Source organism: Glycine soja, chromosome 9, assembly GCF_004193775.1.
Source record: "Glycine soja cultivar W05 chromosome 9, ASM419377v2, whole genome shotgun sequence".
NCBI classification, from domain to species: domain Eukaryota; kingdom Viridiplantae; phylum Streptophyta; class Magnoliopsida; order Fabales; family Fabaceae; genus Glycine; species Glycine soja.
Window position 1 is genome coordinate 2,935,524 of NC_041010.1, and position 11,550 is coordinate 2,947,073.

The following is an 11,550-nucleotide window of genomic DNA, read 5'->3' on the forward strand; positions in this document are numbered from 1 at the left end:
AATTGTCAATCTATATAAATCATACGGATCAGCAATCCGTATAAGCCATACGAATTACTGATTCGTATGACAGAATTTTTTTTTAAAAAAAAAAGTCATACGGATTGCCAATCCGTATGACTTTTATCTAACAGAAAATAATTTTTTTTTAAAAAAAAACTATACGGATTGACAATCCGTATAGATTATATGGATCAACAATCCATATAGACCATACAAATTGTTAATATGTATGTCTTATTTTCGTAGAACAAACACATGAAGACGAAGAAAACGCCAATGAAGAAGAAGACAAACGTAGTAAACACTAAGAAAAATGCAATCAATAAAAAGAACAAGCAGTAACAACCACAAACAAACATCAACAACAAACGAAGAAGGATAACTTACCTCGAATGAGAAGAAGAAGGAAGAAGTAGCAACAACAGAACACAGTCATGGTCACGACGGCAGCAGCAGAATGCACAGTCACAATCACAGCGGCACGATCACAGTCACGGTTCGAGGAAGGAGGAAGGAGAGAAGAGAAAGAAAAAGGTGAATAATAACTCGTACGGATGAGTCACTATTTGGTTTTTATAGGAAAGGGTGAAGGGTATTTTTGCCCTTTCATCTGACTTGCTGGGTGCCCTAGCAAAAATGTTGGGTACCCCAAGCAATAGCCTTTTGTGAGTCCATTTAAATTGAGGTTTTTTAGCTCAATCCATTTAACACGTAGGTGAAACAAGCTTGACCATGAGCTTTATGGACAACCCACACATGGTATTTTTATGTTTTTGTATTTTATTTTAAAAAACTAAGTTTCAGGAATATGAGTTAAATTTTTGTATATAAATTGTTTTAGAAAGTGACATAAAACTAATTAATGTTATTAAAGCTTTGAGACCATTGTACATACTTAACTTTTAATATTAAGAAAGTAACTCTCCTTAGAATAATGTTTTAATATTAATTTAATCCAGTCATGGATTTAATTTAAAACTAATGTAAGCCTACAATCATTTCCTTTTTTAGTTACTTTTATATTTGTTTCTAGACCATTGTTTCTAAAAGGATTTCAAAATGGGTCAAATTTCATATATTGTTTTAAAAATTATTTTCTATTTTTTTTTTAATTTTGTAAATGCGGGCCAACTCGTTTAGTTTAGCCTACAAGTTAAACGGTTCGAGGTTTCCAAAAATGAAGTTCGTTTAAATTTTGGGCTTAATGAGAGGGTTGGAATTATACATGTGCATGCTTAAACGAGTGAGTTTATATGCATATCTAACTCAACTCTAGTTGTCGCCAACATCACAACAACAACCACAATAGCTCTAATGATCATTTTTGTCACTATCACTACAAATTAGTTACTCTCATTATCACAATTATCATTATGACCATTATTATCATTAGTCATTGTAGTCACTACCATCATTATTATTAAACTACCATCACTTGCCACATCAACAATAATTATCACCATAGTGACTATAATAATCTTAACCTAATAATCATTATGACTATCACCATTATCATCACTCTTATTATTACTACATTATTATCGTAATGATCATCATCACCATGTGTTATTGTCACAGTTGTACCACCATCACTATCTACATCATCACAAATTTATTGTTGTCATTTTTTTATCGTAACCTCCATCACTAAATAAGTTTGAATAAAAAATAAAATGGATGATTTATGTGATATGGATTTAAGTTTGAAAATTGAAAAACAATAAACTTTTATGATTCTTTTATTTATAATGGAAAAAAAGAAGAAAAAATGTCCAATTGAGAAAAGAATAATTCACAAAATAATATTACATTAACAATTCATTAATTCTTACTCTATTTAATTTTTCAAAGCTCTAAAATACGCATGCTAGGGTTTAAGATTGTGCAAGGGTTATGGCAAAAGATACAGTTTTGTTAAGGAAGGGTTTTTGTTTTGACGAGATATTTATAGATTAGTTAGGGGTTTTAGGATTCTTCTTTCCCAGGTGGCTGCGATGTGACTGTGAGTAACTGAAAATGGAAGGTTTAGACGATGACGATTTCGGCGAACTCTACACTGTCGACATTGAAGTTCCCAATGCCATCCCCGAAGAAGAAGAAGAAGAAGAAGAAGAAGATGAAATTGATGTAAACAGTAACATTGTGAATCTTGATAAGGATATGGACAGCGAGACAGTGAATGATGACTGTGCTGCTGAGAGTGACAGCAGCGACGACGACGACGGTCTGAAAATCGTGCTGAATGACGAGGATATTCCTGTCGGAGCTGATGCTCGCGACGAAGGCAATGGCGACAACGGTGATGATAACAATGGTTCCAGATTTTTTCATCCTAAGGTTAGTAAGGTGCTGCTGCTGCTTCTTACTTTCTTTGAGTTGTTGACTTGTTTCTATTTTTGAAATTTGTTTTGTTTCGTTAGTTATTGGATGATGTGGAATTGGATTGCTGTTTCAATTGTTTGTGGATACTGTAATGAATAGTAAGCAATGTCTCAACAAAAATAAATTACAAGTTAGATTCAGTTTATAAATTGCGTGATATTTTTGTTATTTTCCTATTTGCTTTATTTTTATGGTTCAATGTATTTTTCTGTTTAGTGTTTAGATTTTAATTATGCAACTGAGACGGGTATTTAGTGTTTAAATTGTTCAAGTTGTGTTGATTAGGTTGAACTGTGATTTCTTTATGTAGACTGGGAGGAGTCGAGGATTGGCGATTTTGAATAATATGAAGGCCAATGCGTCCATGGGTATGGCTTCTTACATTTCATCGTTGAACAAAGGGAGGAGGAATGGCGATGCCTGCATCCAGAACCTTGCTTTGAGCTCCTCTCGAGTGTGTCTTGCAGCAAATCCTATGGCTGTTCAATGTGGATATGGATCGGCTCTTCCTTGGTACTGGTCAGTCTATGCAGTCCATACAGAGCTCAGTTAATTTTTGTTTCTTTGATAAACTAAATGTGGCATGAATAAGTGGTATATCATTGCAGAGTTCAGTGTGATCACGTGTATCTCATACTGAAATTGGCAATGATCATGATTCATGGTATTTTGGACATGTTATATTATTCTGGCTAGAATTTGTAAATCTTATTGTCTATTGTGATTTCCTGCCCTCTATTGCAGGGGTATATTTGATGTAAACACTGATACATTAACGGAGAAGCTATGGAAGGTTCCTGGAGTTGACATAACGGATTACTTTAACTTTGGTTTTAATGAGAGCACTTGGAAGTTATACTGTTCTTCATTGGTGGGTATATTATTATGCCCAATAGATCTCACTTTATAGCTTTTATGTGATGCTTGTCTTTTGGTGTCTCTGGTTAGATGCTGGCATAATTTATTTATCCATTCCTCTAGCTAGCTGTACTGGAATTTCTGCCACTGTTGTTGGTATAACCCACTAGGTTATCTGTTTAGTGGTTTAATGGTGAGATAATTGACATTTGTTTTTTATTAGAGACACGAGAAACATAACTGATAAGAGTGTTACACTGTTTGTAGGAGCAACTTTGGCGAACATCCTTGCAAACTGGTATTTCTGTTGATGACGCTGCAAACTGGAATCAGGTGTTTAATATAATATATCTGTATACTTAAGTAATAACTAATATGTTGTGTTATTGTGGTGAATTCTCTTGTCTGATCTTGCTCACCAGGATAAATATTTCAGGAAGTCATGAGAGAGCAAACTGATCAAGTTGTGTCAGGAAATGCATTTTTTCCTTCATCAGATTGTGGATTGGTACGCAGATATTCAGCTGTTGGCTCTTGTTAGAATATTTGGGTTATTCATGTGTTGGGAGTCATGTTTTGTTAACAGTATTATTGGGATGGATTTGAATTAATTGAACTAAATTAGTGCTTGACCTAGGCTATTAGCATAAGTCAGACCAGTTAATGTTTTGTAACACATCTCATTCTCACACATTAAGAGTAACGTTCAGAGCTCCCCTGCCCCCCTTCTCTTCCTTTTTTCCATCTTTTCCTTATAATTTCAGCACCTATTATAATTTTAAAGCTTTTGGTATTTTGTGAGTTTCTTCAAGTTATCATCTTAACTGTTGCTTGTAAATATGAACTTGGATTTTGATACTGAGTTACTGACTGATGACTGATATTTGATAATTCAGCCAAAAGGCAGAGCAATTCAGGTTGAGGACAGCATGGTTGAACGACAGCCATCCATAGATGTAAGGCGTCCACGTAATAGGGATTTTAATGTTATAGAGGTGTGCACTCACTCTGTTTACAACAATTTTTGTGCTGTAGCTGCTTATGTCATTGCAGTAATTATTATTGGTTTTGGGCAGATCAAGCTGCTTGACTCCTCTGATGACTGTTCTGGTTCTGGCAATAGCACTGTAATGAATGCATCATTAGAAGGCGAATCTATGGCAGGCAATAAGAGAAGTGTTCTCAATTCTTCTGGTGAGCTCAATGAAATGCTGTCTGAAGATCAGTTGGAAGATGTGAAAAAAGCAGAGGACTCTTCTCTTCATAGAAGGTCAGATACACTGCATCTGTCTGATTCCTTTCTGTATATTTTCTTGTGTGGATTATTGAATACAGATCTGTTTGAACTTCATTGAAGCTTGCTTGCATTTCTGTATACTCCATGTTAGAAGTATGGATGAATTCAAGTTTAAGATGAAACTATAAAGTAATATAGATATGTGAATGGTTTTTGATTTGCCAAATATAGAAAACCCCTATCCTCAACCTTGTGTTGATTGTCTGTAAAATCTTATTGGATGAAAGGCATACCACATAACACTAGTACTTTAACTGCAGCTTTATCCTACAACGTATACTAGGATAATCATTTCTTATGTATAGTTGTCAGCATTCCTTGTTTCAAATTGATTCTTTATTTTTAATTTGTAAATGACTACCATGTTTTCCCCCATTGACACATTAGGTGATTGTTAAAATGCTTAAGGTTTTCTTAAAGTCACTTCTTGGTTTAGTACATTAGACCTTTTATCAACTTCACAACTCATATCTGGACTCTGCATTTCACAGAAGCGGGCCGATTCCTGGTGTAGATGGAGATGAGCATCGGGATCAAGCAGACCAACATTCTGAAGATACTGCAGAAGTGCCAGAGGGAGAAACAAAAGCAGAGGAAGGTGGTGGCATAGACGCATGTAGTTCTTATCCATGTTGGATTGAATCAGAATTGTCTCTTGGAGATCAAGAGCATAGCCTGACTTCCTATACTGATAGCGATTCTGAGGCAATGGATAACAGTGTACAAGTTGATAATGATAAAAGTTTCAGCCCTTTAAAAAGGAAATCGTTGAATTGTGTCACTGACATGAAGGAGTCTTTGCCACTTTGTTGGAAGAATTCAAAGAACAATAGTATCAATAAAAAAGCAGTAAGTGCAGCTTATAATTCAAGAACTAGAGGTCAATTCAGAAAGGAATGGAGGCACCGAAGTGGTGGATATGAACCTAGTAGTTATGATATGAATAAGCACACTGAAAATGATAATGATGTCTCCATCCTCAAGTCCAGTGCAAGGAATCTGTCTCTGTTGGCTCGCCGACCAGTTGATTATGGCAGACATAAAGACCGACTGCAAGTTTTTGGCAGTCATAAAATAAGAGATCTTTCATGTAATAGGGAAACAAAACAATCCTACTATTATGGCGATGAAAAGGTTGTTGATGAGTTGGTTGCATGCCGCTCTAAATATTATCATGAAGATCAAGAAAGCTTAAGGGAGAATACAAACCGACATGACCGAAAAAATGGGGATGTGGAGGATTATTTTTTTGAACCAGGCCCTCGATTTGCAGATAGTGAGGACAGAGAGAGAGATTGGTATCATCTTGGTTGTGAGTACTCTTCTGATAACCTGAGTCCTTGCTCCTACAGGGAGTCAAGGAAGTTTCCTCCAAAACATTCATCTTTTCCTGATGAAGAGAGGTATACTCAAAGGAAAAGAATGGATGGAAAATCCCATTTTATAGACAGAAATTGCATTGATGATTTTGATGAATGCGAGTTTAAGTTTCTAAACAAGAGCTATAGAATGTCTACTATTGCTGAGAGAGAACTGGAATTTTTAGATAATTATCGTGAAGAGCAGTTTCCACATATTGATAGAGATTGGAGAAGATCTGTCTGTAGGGGAAGACATTATGATAGCCCCCCTTTAGTTCTGAATAACTTGTGTTCTGGGATAATGGAAGTTGAAGATAATTGTCAGAAATATACACATTGCCAGACTTCAAGTTTTAAGTATCGTAGACAATCTTATACAGATTCAGCGAAAAATTATGCATATGGGGAAAGAGTAAATGGAAACTTTGGGGGTTTGGGGAGAGATAAGCATGCTAGGGACAACAGAGGCAGTAACTGGTTGTGTGGTTATACTGACACTGCTGAAGATGAAGATTTCCCAATTTATCCTGTAAAAAAGTATCAGTTTTACAGGTCCCCATCTAAGTTCCTGAACTGGACAGAGGATGAAATTATTTATAGACATCATGAAACTCATGCAACATCTCTGTTTGCTAAGGTTCAGAGTGATGATTTGCCATTGCAGCGGCATCAGCTAAGCATGCCAATACGAGATAGTGAGAAATATTTTAAAGGTAGCTCTAAGATTATGTGCAGAAGTAAGGGTGGGCAGGCATTGCTGAGATGCAGGAAATCAGTTGACTTGATTCATGGGGAAGGAAAGGTAAAGATGGGGAAAATATGGTCAAGAACATGTACTTTTGTCTTTATGAAAGAGTTATTTGACATCTGTTTACTTTATTTCTTTTTGGTAACTGTTATTCATATAATGTCCGCTGTACTACCTTTCTCCCAAATATTAACTATGTTTTATCTTTTCGTTCTCAACTTTTATTTGTTTTAAAAATGATTTTAAGTTTGGACCGATTTCAGATTGTATTGATGTTGAGTTTCAACATCAATATCAAGCTAAAATGGAAAATTCTAGAGAATTCCTGGTCAAGTGTATGAAATAAATCTGTGCAGTTTCTTGAAGTCGCAACATTATTCTCATTTGTTTAGTAATATTGTATGCTACATTAATAGTCAGCAGTGTTGTTAAATAGTGGCCATGGTGGTGCCATAAGGCACAATGGCGCGTTTATATGGCTGAATTTCGGCCTTCTGCCATGTTCCTCCATCATTCCTTATCATGGCCACATCTGTAAATCTCTTGGCCTGAGATAATGAATGCACTTATTTTGTTTAGAATTTTAATTGATTGGATATCACACATCTTTTTTTTTTTGAATTTCTTATTCAATTAGGTATGATATATATTATTGGTAAACTATAACTTATCCTTAGATCTTGATGGGCATAGTATGCTGTTTAGCCTTTAATTACTTTTATAAGCAGGCTGGGGAGAGAATTGGACAAGACTATCTCTTCTTCCTAACTTGTCAAAATTGCTTTGTATATTCAATTCTATTATTAATGCATGGATCTGCAAAATAGTTGTAATGTTTTATCACTTTCAAAAGCCTGCATTGGTTTTTATGTATAAATGCTGTGTTTTTGGACGATAAGGGTGTCTTTTCAGGTATTTACCTTTCTCTGCTAAATGCTCCCATCTGCCTATAAGCCTATTATATGTTTAAGGTTTGTATACTTTATAACTGGTTTCTGGCTTTTGTTCTGTGGGCTTTTCTTCAAATGAAGTTTTAGTTCTTTAAAATGATTTCCAAAGTTGATTATTGGCAGCACGAAGTTGTTTTATTGTGTTGATTTTGTGATAAAAAGACATTGGCCACTCTACCAAATTCGATATTTTATAAGTCTCATTTTCATGCTTAGATTATCTTGATCTGATATGACTTTTGATAGTTTCAGTGTCATTCATACTTATAGTTGTATTTCTCAATATTAGATTTGTCCAGATACTAAGTGTAGTACCCAATTTGATTTGTATTTAATGGATGATTTAGCAGATTCATAACTTTTTGTATGGTACATTTTTTTCATATTGAGCTCATAATAAAGCTTGAAAGGCATCTAATACCTTTACCATGTTTTTCACTATAATGCTTACTTACTAATGATCATTCTGTTAGTTTCTATGTTTATATTTGACACTCCCGTGGCTCACATTTGTCACACCTCACTATTATTTATTTGGTGCTATATTCTGCATATTTCAGCATTGGTGTTTCTTATTTGTTAGATGTATTGATATTTTCCTGGTTTTTGGTTTGACTATTAACAGTCTCAAGTGAGAAGTTCCAGAGTCTTGTGCAATGGCAGGCTTGAAAATGCCAACCAGAGGATTGCTAAGAAGCGGAGGAGAGCTGCAGTGGGTTTTGATGAATCTAATAAAAATGCCAGCAAATTTGACACCCCAAAACACAAGAGCAACCAGGAAAGTAAGAAATGGGTGCAGGACCTTCAAGATCAAGCGCAGAAAGAAAGCTCAGAAATCGAGGAAGGTCAGTTTGTAGCAGAAGAACCATACATGGAGGAGGCTTCTGAAGGTCCAGCAGTGACTGATGGTGTGAACAAGAAGAGAATGTCACAAAATGAAAATAGTTCTGAGCAATGTATTGGTGGTTACGACAGTCAAAGGATTCTTGATTCATTAGCCAAGATGGAGAAACGTAGGGAGCGCTTTAAGCAACCCATGACAATGAAAAAAGAAGCAGAAGAGAGTTTGAAGCTCAACGATGATTCCATTGTAGATAAAGGTGAAATGAAGCAACATAGACCAGCTCGAAAGAGGCGTTGGGTTGGTAATTAGCTTTTATTGATGGCTAGAGCTTCTTTCAGATTCCATAAAGGACAAGTGCCATGGCGGAACTTGGTTAATCCACCTTGGTAGAAACTATATTTTGCCCTTGGCAAAATTGAGATTATAGATGTCGTTTTCTTTTGACTTGGAATAAAGCCTAATTGGCTCAACAGTTTTGGCAGATTTATTGAAAGCTCTATATTTCGAGGACTGTAAATAACCCTGACATATATGAATAATCAAATCGATTTTTGGATGCCTCTAGCTCAGGCAACATCAAATCACATAGTAGAGTTGGCTTGCTATTCTTACAACTTATTAGGTACAGAAATATATTTCCGGTGGTAGATTTGGGATTGGTATTAAAATATGCACGAAAAATACTAGATGCATGTAAAAACCGGAACAAAACAATAGGAAGCTAAAAAAAAAAGGGTTGAGAATCAGTTGTCAAACCTAACGTCTATAAAAGTAAAATATTTTTACATTAAAAGCTTACAATGAAAATGATAAAAATACCAATTTATAAAACAAATAAATTATACCAACAGTAATTTCTAATTGCTTATTGACAATATAAATATTTTTATACTGATAATGCATTGTGATTAAACTCTTATTTAATTTTCCTCAACAATATATTTACTATCAATTACTACAAGAAACTTTAGTAATCTTGCATTATATTATCACGGATTTTATTTTAATCTATGAAACTGAAAGGGTTTATTCTCACTTATTTATAAATTAACATTGGTAGAAATTATTTATTTTCAAGAAATATTTATAAATCACTTGGAAGGATCTAAAATACAAGACTTGAACATAATAAGGATTCTACACATTTTTTTACTGGAACAAAAACAGAGATGATCCAATATATGATAATAAAAAAATAGAGATGACGCAGTAAAAAAAAAAAAGAGATAAACATATTTATGTGAATAAACCACCAATTTGTATTGTCCTTAAACATTATCCTCTCTTCCAAGTGGTCACTTAAAAAAAGTACATAGCTACTTGAAGTACAAAAAGATTAACAGAGGATATATTAAAAGGAGATTGCCCCCATGCAGGATCGAACTACAGACCTTCAGTTTACAAGACTGACGCTCTACCACTGAGCTATAGGGGCAACGACGAAAAGTTTTCCACGAATAACGTATTTAATAGAGCTTTCCTGTTTTCTAAACCGAAGAAAATTTGATCCATTCTATTATTATTATTATTATTATTATTATTATTATTATTATTTTAAAGGCAGTCATAGTGAGCGTGCCTTTGGAAAACCTAAAAGTTAAAAATCATAGTCATAAAACAAAAATTAGTGACCAAATCAGTACAGAAGTATGTCAAGATCTAATGTTTCAACTTTGATTTGAATTGCACTCTCTCTCTGTATATACAAAGCTTATATTTATAAAAAGGATGTATTGGTATTCGACTTTTTTTTTTTTAGTATTAGACTAGTAGTAGAATGACTGGTCTTAGTCTAAGAAATTATTTCACTTCAAAGTTGTAGCATTTAACATTTTTTAACGTTATTTTTAGAATCATTTTTTAACGTTAAATATAGAGTGGTTCACACAATTTTTTTTTACTGCAGTTTTTAAGCTATACCAGTATATCAGTTTTTTTTAAAGAATATATTAGTTTTGTATGATACGCTTATATATCCACCTCAAATCATTGGTAGCATCCACAAGAATCTACTTAATTATTTGAATTTGAAATTTTCACAAGTACGGCATGATTGTTTTCTGAAAAAAAGTACGTGATCCTTTCACTTCAACAACATAATTTTCTTTTTGACATCATTAGGAATGTACTTATTTTTTCTAAATATGACAGGAGGAGCCAATTTCTTATGAGTTAATTATTATACGGTACTCAGTTGATTTAAATTAAGTTGCATTCCTAGATATATAGTTCAAGATATATTCAGGATCGTCTGACGACAAACGAAGTCTATTTTTTTTTTTAATATGTTGGACCTTTTTGTTAAAATATGTGACTTATATGACACTTTTTTCACTTTATAAACACTAACAATACATATTTTTTTTTACTAGAGGACTTAAAACATAACCTTTAGTTATTTTACATTTGGAATAATTTCCTAGACATTTGATTTGCTAATATTTCCTCACATACATGGATCAATGGATGTGTACACTGTTCAAATTGGCTATTTAATTATTTTTATTGTGATGATTAATTTAGGAATACATAGAACGTGTCCTTAAAGTTATGATAGCCTGAGAGTCTGAGACGAAACCCTGCCATCACTATAGCAGCTATTTACGTGTCTACAATGTGGCGATAGATTTCGACTCAATTGATTTGAACTCATGGCCGTACCGATAGATAAGAGGCATGACCATTTATGTACTTTATGGTAACACATTGTTTCGACATAAAGTACGTATGAGAAACGATAAAACTTAAAATCATGCCTTTATATCTTGATAATATTAGATAGCATTATTTGATCTAAGAATCCACTGACAAGAAAAGAAGACATTTGATTAAATTATAGAAATAATCTGCTGTAAAATTTTATTATGTTCATATGTAGATAGAATGATTTATTTAATGAAAAAATTATATTTATTTTTTTTATATATATTTTTTAAACCAACAATCATTATATTATAAAATATTTGTGATATCTGACCTAAAACAAAAATAAAATTTGATTTAATTGTTATCTTAATTAAATTAACAATTCTTACACACGAAGACGATGATTTGTATTATTATTATTTTTATGGACAAAAGATAAATTTTATTAAGGGCACCAGTGG

The 11,550-nt window shown here is 33.6% G+C and overlaps 1 protein-coding gene and 1 non-coding gene across 3 annotated transcripts; one reads left to right on the top strand and one right to left on the bottom strand.

Moving 5' to 3' along the window:
• Positions 1 to 1,871: 1,871 nt before the first annotated feature.
• Positions 1,872 to 9,027, top strand: LOC114367930 (FIP1[III]-like protein). 2 transcript variants are annotated; one of them, XM_028325195.1, is made up of 9 exons: positions 1,872 to 2,349; positions 2,696 to 2,904; positions 3,130 to 3,256; positions 3,511 to 3,576; positions 3,680 to 3,751; positions 4,140 to 4,238; positions 4,320 to 4,513; positions 5,032 to 6,703; positions 8,225 to 9,027. In XM_028325195.1, exons 1-9 carry the CDS (start codon positions 2,020 to 2,022, stop codon positions 8,750 to 8,752), a joined length of 3,297 nt encoding a protein of 1,098 aa, XP_028180996.1. In that variant the 5' UTR covers positions 1,872 to 2,019; the 3' UTR covers positions 8,753 to 9,027. The 2 variants fall into 2 exon arrangements, with proteins under 2 accessions (XP_028180996.1, XP_028180997.1); XM_028325196.1 differs by having other exon boundaries at positions 1,873 to 2,340.
• A 779-nt stretch (positions 9,028 to 9,806) lies between these two features.
• On the bottom strand, positions 9,807 to 9,878 carry TRNAT-UGU. The gene has a single exon. It is a non-coding gene; the product is annotated as a tRNA-Thr (tRNA).
• Between the last annotated feature and the right edge of the window lie 1,672 nt (positions 9,879 to 11,550).